The sequence below is a fragment of the Crinia signifera genome, chromosome 7 (assembly GCF_055691185.1).
Source record: "Crinia signifera chromosome 7, ASM5569118v1, whole genome shotgun sequence".
NCBI classification, from domain to species: domain Eukaryota; kingdom Metazoa; phylum Chordata; class Amphibia; order Anura; family Myobatrachidae; genus Crinia; species Crinia signifera.
The window spans coordinates 94,554,761-94,569,055 of NC_139223.1; the positions used below are offsets into that span (position 1 = coordinate 94,554,761).

The window sequence follows — 14,295 nt, forward strand, 5'->3', positions numbered from 1 at the left end:
TGCCCTGCTTCCCAGTGCAGCTACAGAATACCATCGGCCCCTGGCACCAATCACCGCTTGTTGGTATTAGTATCCAGAGAACCTGGCAGAAGGGAGTTTTAAACTCTTCCTATTCTCTGGCTATGATTCCCAGCTGACTCTGCAGCAGCAGTGGAATTTCGGGTTTTCCAGATTGCACAGAGTGCATAAGTTTATTTTCCTTTCCCTTGGAGGAAGCTGATCCCACAGGAATGGGCACTTTATGTTTGAGATTACCACTTTCACCACAATATATAATGTCATCTTAAAACGGATTCAGTATGAAATCCCAGCGGTCGGCATCCGGGGGTTCAAAATCCTGACGCCGGAATCACGACTGCTGAAATCCCGACAAGGGGGGGACGTGGATCGCCCCCCCCTTGCGGGCTCGCTGTGCTCGCCACGCAGCGGGCCCGGTGCCTCGCTACGCTCGGCACACTAATTTATTCTCCCTTCAGGGGTGTCGTGGACACCCACGGAGGGAGAAAGTGTCGGGATTTCGGCGGTCGGGATTCTGAACGCCGGGATCCCGACCGCCGGGATTTAAACTGCATTCCCTTAAAACACATTCCAAATATAATGGGGGATGCTAAAAATAAGGACAAATAAAAAATGTGGATGGAAACGCAATGGTCAGCATCCCAGAAATAGAGAATTTGGTTTAAATGGAATTCTATAGATCAAATCAAACAAATTATTACTTACATAGGGGCCTTGAAATAATCCAGCATGTTTCATTTGACAAGTTGATCATAAACAAGTTGATTATAAACAATGTGTACCTGTGTAGAAAAACCCACCTCAGCAGTAAAGAGGAGAGACACCCATGTTCTCCATGATCTAGCAATGGAGCTTCAGTTGAGATGGGCAGTGTGTTGTTCTTCACCAACTGTACTCATCATTACCTTGGGTTGGGGATGGTTGTATTGATTTTGTTTGCCACTAGAACAGTTTGGCTGCGAATCTGCTTTTGGATTCTATTAAATCACTTCCCTGTCTGTCAGGGCTTGGGTCTCTGTTGTTCCCAGCTGTGGCAGCAGTGAGCCAGTGATAGATGCTGGAAACTGGAACACTGGGGGTTTGAGATAAGGATAATAGCACTGTCACTGCGGGCACAGCTTGGTAGGGGAGTTGATGAGACTCTGATCAGAGATGCGGAGTCTAACACCACCGACGGTTTTCAACAGGGACCCCTGCAAGGAGGTTTGGACTCCGCTACGTTCGGTGGCGAGGTCATGGCCCTCTGACCTGAGTTCCCACATTTAGATGGCCAATCACAAGGGATGGATAGTGATTAGTGATAGCGTGCTTGGAGCTTGGACCAGATAATCTTGGAGCTTGATAAGTGGACTGCATTGGCCTGGGAGCCGGAGAGATGTCGACGGCTTGGGAGCCGGTGAGAAGTTGACAGCTTTGAAGCCGGTGATATGTCGTCAGTTTGGGAACCGGTGAGATGTCGATGGTTTGGGAGCCGGTGAGATGTCGATGGCTTGGGAGCTGGTCAGATGTCAATGGCCTGGGAGCCGACAAGGAGTGTTGATGGCCTAGGAACCGACAAGGGCTGTCAACACCCTCCGCTCCTTTGGCATCACTGGCACGGTCTTCTCCTGGTTCACCTCATACCTCTCCGATCGCTCCTTCTCTGTCTCCACTCTGAGCTCCTCCTCTCCTACTACCCCGCAGCCAGTCAGTGTTACCCATGGGTCAGTCCTTGGCCCTCTCCTCTTCTCCCTCTACACCACCTCTCTGGGCAACCTCATCAGCTCCTATGGCTTCCATTACCACCTTTATGCTGATGATACCCTAATCTATCTCTCCTCCCCCGACCTATCCCCATCACTCCTGTCCAAGGTCTCCGAATGCCTCACGGCCATCTCAGCCTGGATGACCCAACACTTCCTGAAACTAAACATGGCTAAAACTGAACTTCTAATCTTTCATCCCACGAATATCCCCTCTTTGCCAACTATCTCCCTCAGCATTGGTGAAACCGAGATCCCCTCCACCGACCAAACGCGCTGCCTCGTGTCATCATTGACTCCTCTCTCTCTTTCACCCCCCCACATTCGTGCTCTCTCACAGTCTTGCCGCTTTCACCTCCACAACATCTCGAGCATCAGACCATTCCTCTCCACTGACGCAACCAAAATTCTCATTCATTCTCTTGTCATCTCCCGCCTTGACTACTGCAACATCCTTCTCTCTGGACTATCTCTCGCCGGCCTCGCCTCGCCCCTCTCCAATCCATTCTTAACTCTGCTGCTAGGCTCATCTTCCTCTCCCGCCACTCCACCTCCGCCTCCTCCCTCTGTCTATCTCTTCACTGGCTCCCCATTCCTTTCCGGGTTCTCTTTAAACTCCTCACCACCACCTACAAGGCTCTCTCCTCCTCCACCACTCCTTACCTCTCTTCACTGATCTCTATCTCTCACCTAATCACCTCCTCCCACTCCCGTGTCCAAGACTTCTCTCGCGCTGGCCCCTGCACTGGAACAACCTCCCACCACCCATCAGCCTTTCTGATTCCCTTACCTCCTTCAAGCGCTCCCTCAAAACCCACTTCTTCTGACTGGCCTATCCCTCCTCCTCCTAACCTCTTTTGCTCCTCCTATCCTGCCTACCCTACCCCTCCATCCGTTCCTACTTATCCTATTGTTTTTCATTCATCCACCCACCCCCTTTTAGTCTGTTAACTCTTATGAGTAGGGCCCTCCTTCCTCACATACTCACCCTACCTCTTTACCTCACCAGTGCTCCTGCCCTGTTCTTCCCTTCCTCTACTTCATCTTCAGTCTCCTCGACAATTTCGACACCTACTCCAGAACTGATGCTGATTTTAGTTCCACCAGCTATACCCTATTTATCCTGTATTTTATAAACACACCCTGTACGTTACCTTGTAATTTGTTTTTTGTTTGCTATGTACAGCGCTGTGGACACTTTGTGGCGCCTTATAAATAAACGTACTACTACTACTAGTAAACTCTGCTGAGGTATTCTGGAGTGCTCTATCCTCTTCCTTTGGGAGCTGAAGATGGTAAGCAGCTTGGAAAGTAACCTGGCAGGTGGAGAGTACCAGGGAGCTTCTGTAACAGCAGGTAGCAGGAGATTGTACAAGTGAAGCACAGGAACCTGGAGCCTAGAATGTTGACTTCTGAAGGAACAGAGGGATCAGACAAGTTGTTCATGGCAGCTATAACCCCCTGCTGGCCTGTGATTGGCTGCAAGACACAGCATCAATCAACTCCAGGAAATACCTGTGCACACCTTGATCACATGGGTCAGTGCACAGGTCAGAGTATCAAAGTCACAGAGAAGTCATGTGAATGCAGGTGTCATGGCGGCGCCCCTTCCAGCGTGAACCGGCGTGGGACGCTGACCAGATTCCAGAGTAATGTCACCCAGATCTTGCCATGAAGAATACCCTGGGACAATACAGGACAGGGGCCTGCACCACAGGATGCAACAGCATGCGGGTAAGGCTTTTTAGCACCCTAGGCAAAACTTCAATGTCCCCCCCCGACCCCCCCCCCCCCTCACCAACTATACACAGCCACCAATACCCACCTTCCAGACCCTAAGTGTGGAGGTAGTGGAGGTGGTATATTGCATTAAGTACAACAAGGATGTCTTCCACACACAATCTGAGTCTGCCTATCACAATGTCTATGTTTCTATGGAATCTGTGAAGTGGCTTTACATCTGAGATCGCAGCCTGCTAGCAGTGAAATGCCCACAACACTACCATTACATGCCCACAGACAATTCAACTGGTTTTTCTGACTCCTTGCATCATTTCGTGCCTCCACAATGCTGCTATGCATTTGCAGTCTGCTGACCACACATATGTAGTGTCCATTCTGCTGTAATTTGCTGGGGTCCTGTAATCATTCATTTTTATTGTCTGACGGGGTCCCAGAGCAAAATGGTTTAAGAACCCTTGCAATAGAGCAATCATTCATATACTCAGGCAGCGCATGTGTAGTAGCAAATAATTGCTGAACTGTGCCCAACTCTGTATCAGGACCTTTATTGTCATGAATAAAGCCTCACTCTGAATAGCTGCATTAGACTCTTGCAGAATGGACTTTTCACAGTGTAAAAAAATTTAGCAAGGAATTGTACTCATGGTCAGCACACAACTGAGCATAAGTTCAGCCTAGCTGAAGGTGCCCTAATGCTACACACAGCTTAACGCCCCAAAAGACAATGTGTGAAATGTGCTCATTAGCATGTTTTTAACCTTTGAAAATGGTTTTAAAAGCAAATGCTTTACTACAAATAATTAAAATATAGATCTCATGGGACTACATGCAGCTAAGAAGATTGTTGTGATCAAAGATCCATTCATGTTTAAGTAACACAGGCAATATTGATGGCTAATTGCCTTACCTGTAAAAATTTCAATCTTGTGAGAAAATCATTCACATAGCTGCCAAGAGGCTTCAGACTTGGGTAAGATTTCTTCATCCACATACCAGGAATCTTTCCTTTTAGAATGCTGATAACAACCTCTTCCAGGTCGGAAGACATAACCACCAAGCCCTGGTTAATAATGACACAACACAAGTTCTAATATGTTTGTAATGAAAACATCTGATCAATTAATTGCCTGGTTATGGCAAATTCTGTCAAGCATACTGTATGTAAATCTTTCCAGAATAGCAGCCTTTACTATGGAATTCCCCAACATTCATTTATAAATAAAGAAAAAATAACTTCCATCAGGTTTAATGTATTTATGAAGATTGAAAATGTATTGGAACATATTTATTACATGGCTACAGATAGGAAAGGAAATGACTCTGAAATAAACAGTATACGCCTTGAAAGAATGAATATTTATCATTTAATTAACCCCTTCATGACAGAGCCAGTTTGTGCCTTCATGACAGAGCCCTTTTTTTCAAATCTGACATGTCTCACTTAAGTGGGGATAACTTTTTTTTGCTTTTACTTATCCCAGTGATTTTGAGATTGTTTTCTCGTGACACATTGTACTTCAAGTTAGTGGTAAATTTTGGTCGATACAGTCTGTGTTTTTTTGTGAAAAATACCAAAATATCGTGAAAAAATGGAAAATTTAGCAATATGCAAAATGTTAAATTTTCTGCTTGTGAGACAAATAATCATACCACTCAAAATAGTTAATAACTAACATAGACCATATGTCTACTTTATGTTGCCATCATTATTTCAACCCCCTTTTCATTTTTTTGGACACTAGGAGGCTTCAAATATGACTAGCAAATTCTCAAATTTTCAAGAAAATTTCAAACACTGATTTTTTTAGGGACCAGTTCAGTTCTGATGTGACTTTGAGGGACTTGTATGTGAGACACCCCCATAAATGATGCCATTTCAAAAACTGCACCCCTCACAGTATTCAAAACAGCATTTTGGAAGTTTGTTAACCCTTTAGGTGTTTCACAGGAATTAAAACAAAGTGTAGGTGAAATTTCAAAATTTCTTTTTTTTTGCAGAGTTTCAATTTTAATACATTTTTCTAACAAATACAGTAGATTTTACTAGAGAAATGTGACTAAAAATTGATTCCCCCAATTCTTGTGTTTTCAAAAATATCCTATATGTGGCCCTAGTGTGCACGTTGACCAAACCACAGGCTTCATAATAGAAGGAGCACCTACTTGATTTTGGAGCCTCCTTTTTATGAGATTTTTTTTTAGGCACCATGTAGGTTTCTAGGCACCATAAGTGCTAAAAGTTAGGAACCTTCCCCACAAGTCACCCCATTTTGCAATCTACACCCCTCAGGGAATTCATCTAGGGGTATAGTGTACATTTCAAACCCCCAGGGGTTTCACCAATTTTGGTACAACTGGGATGTGAAAATGGAAAATTACATTTTTTTACACAAACATGCAGTTCTGGCTCAAAATTTTTCATTTTCACAAGGAATGAAGGAGACAAAGCACCCCAAAATCTGTGCCCCAATTTCTCCCGAGTACGGCAATGCCTCACATGTGACCAAAAAATACCAGTGGGGCGCATAGCAGGACTCAGAAGGGAAGGAGTGATTTTTGGATTTGGCAGCACAGATTTTGGTGGAATGAATGGTGGGTGCCATGTTGCATTAGCAAGACTCCCAAAGCACCAATACAGTGGAACCCCCCCACAAGTCACCCCATTTTGCAAAGTACACCCCTCAGGGAATTCATCTAGGGGTATAGTGTACATTTCAAACCCCCAGGGGTTTCACCAATTTTGATACAACTGGGATGTGAAAATGGAAAATTACATTTTTTTACACAAACATGCAGTTCTGGCTCAAAATTTTTCATTTTCACAAGGAATGAAGGAGACAAAGCACCCCAAAATCTGTGCCCCAATTTCTCCCGAGTACGGCAATGCCTCACATGTGACCAAAAAATACCAGTTGGGTGCATGGCAGGACTCAGAAGGGAAGGAGTGATTTTTGGATTTTGCAGCACAGATTTTGGTGGAATGAATGGTGGGTGCTATGTTGCACCAATACAGTGGAACCCCCCCACAAGTCACCCCATTTTGCAAAGTACACCCCTCAGGGAATTCATCTAGGGGTATAGTGTACATTTCAAACCCCCAGGGGTTTCACCAATTTTGGTACAACTGGGATGTGAAAATGGAAAATTAAATTTTTTTACACAAACATGCAGTTCTGGCTCAAAATTTTTCATTTTCACAAGGAATGAAGGAGACAAAGCACCCCAAAATCTGTGCCCCAATTTCTCCCGAGTACGGCAATGCCTCACATGTGACCAAAAAATACCAGTGGGGCGCATGGCAGGACTCAGAAGGGAAGGAGTGATTTTTGGATTTGGCAGCACAGATTTTGGTGGAATGAATGGTGGGTGCCATGTTGCATTAGCAAGACTCCCAAAGCACCAATACAGTGGAACCCCCCCACAAGTCACCCCATTTTGCAAAGTACACCCCTCAGGGAATTCATCTAGGGGTATAGTGTACATTTCAAACCCCCAGGGGTTTCACCAATTTTGGTACAACTGGGATGTGAAAATGGAAAATTACATTTTTTTACACAAACATGCAGTTCTGGCTCAAAATTTTTCATTTTCACAAGGAATGAAGGAGACAAAGCACCCCAAAATCTGTGCCCCAATTTCTCCCGAGTACGGCAATGCCTCACATGTGACCAAAAAATACCAGTTGGGCGCATGGCAGGACTCAGAACGGAAGGAGTGATTTTTGGATTTGGCAGCACAGATTTTGGTGGAATGAATGGTGGGTGCCATGTTGCATTAGCAAGACTCCCAAAGCACCAATACAGTGGAACCCCCCCACAAGTCACCCCATTTTGCAAAGTACACCCCTCAGGGAATTCATCTAGGGGTATAGTGTACATTTCAAACCCCCAGGGGTTTCACCAATTTTGATACAACTGGGCAGTGAAAATGAAAAATTACATTTTTTTACACAAAAATGCAGTTCTGGCTCAAAATTTTTCATTTTCACAAGGAATGAAGGAGACAAAGCACCCCAAAATCTGTGCCCCAATTTCTCCCGAGTACGGCAATGCCTCACATGTGACCAAAAAATACCAGTTGGGCGCATGGCAGGACTCAGAACGGAAGGAGTGATTTTTGGATTTGGCAGCACAGATTTTGGTGGAATGAATGGTGGGTGCCATGTTGCATTAGCAAGACTCCCAAAGCACCAATACAGTGGAACCCCCCCACAAGTCACCCCATTTTGCAAAGTACACCCCTCAGGGAATTCATCTAGGGGTATAGTGCACATTTCAAACCCCCAGGGGTTTCACCAATTTTGATACAACTGGGCAGTGAAAATGAAAAATTACATTTTTTTACACAAAAATGCAGTTCTGGCTCAAAATTTTTCATTTTCACAAGGAATGAAGGAGACAAAGCACCCCAAAATCTGTGCCCCAATTTCTCCCGAGTACGGCAATGCCTCACATGTGACCAAAAAATACCAGTTGGGCGCATGGCAGGACTCAGAAGGGAAGGAGTGATTTTTGGATTTGGCAGCACAGATTTTGGTGGAATGAATGGTGGGTGCTATGTTGCATTACCAATACAGTGGAACCCCCCCACAAGTGACCCCATTTTGCAAACTACACCCCTCAGGGAATTCATCTAGGGGTATAGTGTACATTTCAAACCCCCAGGGGTTTCACCAATTTTGGTACAACTGGGCTGTGAAAATGAAAAATTACATTTTTTTACACAAAAATGCAGTTCTGGCTCAAAATTTTTCATTTTCACAAGGAATGAAGGAGACAAAGCACCCCAAAATCTGTGCCCCAATTTCTCCCGAGTACGGCAATGCCTCACATGTGACCAAAAAATACCAGTTGGGCGCATGGCAGGACTCAGAAGGGAAGGAGTGATTTTTGGATTTGGCAGCACAGATTTTGGTGGAATGAATGGTGGGTGCTATGTTGCATTACCAATACAGTGGAACCCCCCCACAAGTGACCCCATTTTGCAAACTACACCCCTCAGGGAATTCATCTAGGGGTATAGTGTACATTTCAAACCCCCAGGGGTTTCACCAATTTTGGTACAACTGGGCTGTGAAAATGAAAAATTACATTTTTTTACACAAAAATGTACTTCTGGCTCAAAATTTTTCATTTTCACAAGGAATGAAGGAGACAAAGCACCCCAAAATCTGTGCCCCCATTTCTCCAGAGTACGGCAATGCCTCACATGTGACCAAAAAATACCAGTTGGGTGCATGGCAGGACTCAGAAGGGAAGGAGTGATTTTTGGATTTTGCAGCTCAGATTCTGGTGGAATGAATGGTGGGTGCTATGTGGCATTAGCAAGACCCCCGATGCACGGTGAAATGATGAACCTAATAATCCATCGATGTGTGGTATATTTTGAAACACTCCTTTATACATAGGCCGGGTTTGTCGGGGCAAGTTTCACAGTGGAAAATAGTTTCCTTTCTTATTCCCTTTTTATAGCAAACTTTGCACCTTTTTTGTGTCCTGCCCTTTCTTGCAGTGGAGGGGATTTCGTTGGGAAAATGCTGCCCTGGTACAATACGGGGGCCAGTACTAGAAGTACTGGGGCCCTCTGCCTGCTGGTTCCCAAATATTAGGCCCTTTATGACTTCCTCTTGAAAGTGCATAAATGTCCCCCTCTGGCCGGTAGAACGGAATAGCACGTAAGCGTTATACAGTGCCATCTGGATGATATACACGGCCAGCTTCTTGTACCAGATATTTGTTTTCCGCAGGGCACTGTACGGCTTCAGTACCTGATCTGAAAGATCCACTCCGCCCATGTACTTATTGTAATCTAGGATACAATTTGGTTTTGAGGTGTGGGTACTGGTACCTCGTACAGGGATGGAGGTGGTACTGTCTCCATGAATTGTTGTCAGTATAAGGACATCCCTCTTGTCCTTATATTTGACCAACAACATATTTTCGGTGCATATTCCCCTGCTTTCACCCCTTCTCATTACTTGGGCAATGTGCGTTTTGGGGAGGCCTCTTTGGTTCTTGCGCACAGTACCGCAAGCTGCTGTACCTCTTGAACCAAGGGCCTTAAACAGGGGGATGCTGGTGTAAAAGTTATCCACATAGAGGTGATAACCCTTATCCAGGAAGGGGTGCATTAAATCCCAGACAATTTTGCCACTAACACCTACGAGGGAGGGGGGGCATTCTGGCGGTTCAATTCTTGAATCCTTCCCTTCATATACCCTAAACTTGTGGGTGTACCCTGTGGTGCTTTCACACAGCTTATACATTTTTATGCCATACCTTGCCCTCTTACTGGGAAGGTACTGGCGGAATTTAACCCTTCCTTTAAAATGTATAAGGGACTCGTCAATACAAATAAATTTTTCAGGGATGTATAGCTTTGCAAATTTGGCACTGAAATGATCAATGACCGGCCTGACTTTGAATAGCCGGTCAAAGGTGGGATCATCTCTGGGTGGGCACTGTGCATTATCGGTGTAATGTATAAATTTATGGATTGCCTCAAAACGAGTCCGAGTCATGGCCATACGGTAAAATGGGGTGCTGTACAGAACATCTGTACTCCAATATTGCCTAATTTGTGGCTTTTTTACTATGCCCATATGAAACACCAGACCCCAAAATGTCATCATCTCTACTGCATCTACAGGGGTCCACCTAGCAAATGATGACGTGGGGTTTTGAGCAATAAACTGCTGGGCATATAAATTAGTTTGGTCCACCATTAAATTTATAAAATCATCAGAGAAAAATAATTTGAAAAAGTCAATTTCTCTGAGACCTGTGGAATCAAATTGGATTCCTGGCATGGCCAAAAACTCAGGAACCTGGGGCTCAAAATTGTCTGGTGGTGGGGTCCATACGAGATCAATTATTGGGGGGGGGGTCTCAGCTGCTCTACGGGGGCGTCTTTGAGGGGGTCCCTCATCACCAGAGGAGGAAGAGGAGCTTAAGACGAATCCTTCAAATTCCCCGCTTGCCTCACTGGCTGTGTCAGAATCAGAGGCAAGCATGGCATATGCCTCCTCCACTGAATACATTCTTCTGGATGACTGGGATGACATTTGGGATGCCATTTTTATTTTTGTGTTACTGGTAGTGAAATGTTTCAACACGTGTATAGTGTAGGGGGGGGGGTTCAAACTTTATTTCAAGCCGGGGGGTATGTAGTGTGGAGTGTGTATGTAGTGCAGAAAAAAAAAAAGACTTTATACAAAAAAAAAAATTTGAAGGGGTTAAAAAGAAAAATTGAAGGGGTTAAAAAAAAAAATTGAAGGGGTTAAAAAAAAAAAAAAAAAGGTCCTGCGCCAAAAATTGAGCACAGATGTTGGTCAGTAACGTCCGTCACTGAACAGCGCTCAAAGGCAACAGGAATTTGATCAAAAAAAAAAAAAATAGATCAACCCTGTGCCGAAAAAGATGATCAGTGATGTACGTCACTGATCAGCGCACAGCGGCCACAGGACACCCACAAAATCACAGTGTGTGTAAAAAAAAAATTAAAAAAAGACCCCACAGCACACACAAAAAAAAAAAAGGTGATCAGTGATGCGACACTGATTACCAGTGAGGGGCAGCAGGTGCACAATCTAAGGTGCAACTGACAGTGCAACTGGCAGGTATATATAAAAAAAAAAAACCTCTGCACCCCTAAAAAGTTGCTGATCACCTCAGATATAGTGATCAGCACAAAAGGCGGGGGCAGCAGACACAAAATTTAGCACTCTCTATCACTCTCTGTCACTATCTCTCTCTATCTCACTATCTAACACTCTATGACACTGCAGCAGCAGCAGTGACAGGTATATATATATATAAAAAAAAACCTGCGCCCCCAAAAAGTTGCTGATCAGTTAATTTATACTGATCAGCACAAAAGGGGGGGCAGCAGTCAGTTATATAAAAAATATATAGCACAATCTGTCACTATCTCTATCTCTCTCTCTCTATCTCTCTCTATCTCTCTATCTATAACTATCACACTGCAGCAGCACAAAATATAGCACTCTCTGTCACTAGGCCTCTCTATCTCTCTCTCTATCTCTCTCTATCTCTCTCTATCTCTCTCTATCTCTCTATAACTATATCACACTGCAGCAGCACAAAATATAGCACTCTCTGACACTATCTCTCTCTATCTCTCTCTATCTAACTAACGCTATTACACTGCAGCAGCACAAGTTCACAGGAAGTCACAAGTAACAGGATCCAGGAAGCATCCAGCACACTACAAGCAGTGATGAAGCAGGCAAGGATCAGGTAAGTATTTTGCAAGGTTCTGGTCAGTATATCGCGGCAGCTAGGCACGGTGACCGCACTGCACGCAATTCCAGACCGGAATGGCGTCTGCAGTGCAGTCCCCGTTCGTTTAAACCCCCCTCCATGGCTGTGATTGGTCCGTCGGTCCGACGGACCAATCACGGCCTTTGGGGGCGGGCGGGGTGAGGTGGGGTGACACCAGTGTCACCCTTACACCCCGCGGTGATTGGTGCTGTACTTTACAGCACCAATCACCTCCGATCGCGTGTCACCGGCGAACGTTATTCGCCGGTGACACAGAAAACGCTGTGAATGGCTGTTCACACTGAACAGCCAATCACAGCGATCGCCAACGGGGGGGCGGCATCGCAGCCCCCCCTGGGCATGCAGGGACATGTCTGCTGTCAGGGACAGCAGACATCGTCCCTCTGTCCCCGCGTCTATAGACGCGGGGACAGTTAGAAGTCATGACGTATATATACGTCATGTGTCGGGAAGTACTTCCCGGCCATGACGTATATATACGTCAAATGTCGTGAAGGGGTTAATAGCAAACATTTTCAAAGCATAGGTTATTACAAATGATGATGATATTACTGATGTTGGCTGATAGGTCTAGGAAACTTTTTTTTTTGGACATCACTGCAGACAATTTGTCTGATACACATACATAAGGGCCCTTATTCAGATCTGATCACAGTACAAATTTGGGTACTTATGTACAGTAATATCTGGACTCCTGTTTTTCTTATGAGACCGCTTCCCCTCTCGGGGCTCGCTTCGGGCACGGTGGCTCGCTGCGCTCGCCACACTATATAAAATCAACTCCATGCGTAGTTGGATAGTAGGGGTATGAAAAAATGTAGTGCATTTAACATGGGAGTCCAGATAATACATAAGTACCCAAATTATTACATTCCAGTTTATCCACCTTGCTTCATCAGTTCCATTTTCAAGGTTTGCAAAGCAGCCTAAATGAACTCAAACAATATCAAACATTGTTTAATTTGAGTGGTAAAGGATTGATGTATAACAATATTTTTGTAACCGAAATAGGGCCTGATTCTGGTTCACTTGCAAAAGCAAATTCTGCACTGCAGGTGGGGCAACTGTAAAATGTGCAGAGACAGTTAGATGTGGGTGTTATTTTTTTTTCTGTGCAGGGTAAATACTGGCTGCTTTATTTTTACACTGCAATATAGATATCAGTTTGAAGTACAAACCCCACCCAAATCTACCTCTCCCTGTACATGTTACATCTGCCCCTCTGCAATGCACATGGTTTTGTCTATTAGAGAATTAACTTTTGCAAGTGAACCAGAATCAGGCCCATAGTTTGTATATTGGTGCTCTTAAATCTGTTTGCAGAGACCACCCTTCAATATAATGGTCTTTGAGCCTTTCCTCTACACAAAAAAATTATTTATGTTAGGGCAGCATGGTATGTTGGTTAGTATTGCTTCCTTACAGCACTCGTGGTCGGATTACATTTTTCCCAAGGCCCTATCTGTGTGTATGTTCTCAAATGTTGCATGAACTTCTTCACCCAATAAAAAATTACTAGTAGAATATCAGGATCCTAAACATTAACCCTAGCATTTATACAGTATGTGGTTGTATTTGTGTTAAGGAATATGGACTGTAAGCTTGACTGGGGCAAGAATTAATATACATTTCTTATTGGCCCTCATTCAGAACCCTAATGCTCTGCAGTGCATGATGCAAACCACCTGTAGAAAATGTATACGGCTAGCTTAAATTACCCCATAGTTCAGGGAGCCAGTTGGTAGAGTTGGGGATGATCCTAGGATGCAGTTTGAAACCGTAATGCAAGCAGGAGGCATGATGCCTCCTGCTGCATTACCGATACTGCTGGTTCTATGTAAGCAGCAGCAATAGCAAATCCAACCAGGGCTGCAAACAGGGGGGTGCTGCGGTCACAGCTGTCACCTGGCCACTCTAACAAAGAGTGAAGGGCCCGGATCAATCATTCCGCCCACTTTCCCCCCGCTGAGCTGCCCTCCCGCTGACAGAGCTGGATTAAGGGGGGTCCTCCTGTCTCTTAGGCTCCCCCTCCCAGAAGCCAATTGGTCTGGCACTCCAGGCTCAACCCCCCTCCTCCTCCTCCTCTGCCCGGGGCCTGTGTAGCTGCTGTCTCGGCTCCTGTCATGTGTGCGGTCCACCGCCAGCTCCTGCCTCCCTCCTCTCCTGGGAGCAGAGAAGCTGGAGGCCCCCACCTCCTGGCTGGGAGCTGCCCCACCTGGAGCCACCAATCCCTTGCCCGGAGACACCACCCCCTCGCCCCGGAGCCCACCAGCTGTGTATCTGGGGACACCCGGGGCGGAACGTTCTCCCTGTGGCCGCATTGTACACAGTAAGTGTGTATATCTATATGTACTGTGTGCCTGTGGTTGTATGCTGTGTGTAGTGTGTGTATTTATGAATGTATGCTGTGTTCTGTATGTATCTATGCAGTGTGTCTTGTGTGTTATGTATGCTGTATATGTAGTGTGTGTGTGTGTGTGTGTGTGTGT

At 45.2% G+C, this 14,295-nt stretch overlaps 1 protein-coding gene across 2 annotated transcripts in view; it reads right to left on the reverse strand.

The window, feature by feature from the left end:
- DNAH7 (dynein axonemal heavy chain 7) overlaps window positions 1–14,295 on the reverse strand; it is a 918,640-nt gene that overhangs the window by 21,359 nt on the left and 882,986 nt on the right. For both annotated transcript variants that reach the window (XM_083153498.1, XM_083153497.1), the window contains one exon: window positions 4,411–4,563. In XM_083153498.1, the coding sequence (XP_083009624.1) occupies window positions 4,411–4,563 (153 nt within the window). The remainder of the gene's footprint in view (window positions 1–4,410; window positions 4,564–14,295) is intronic.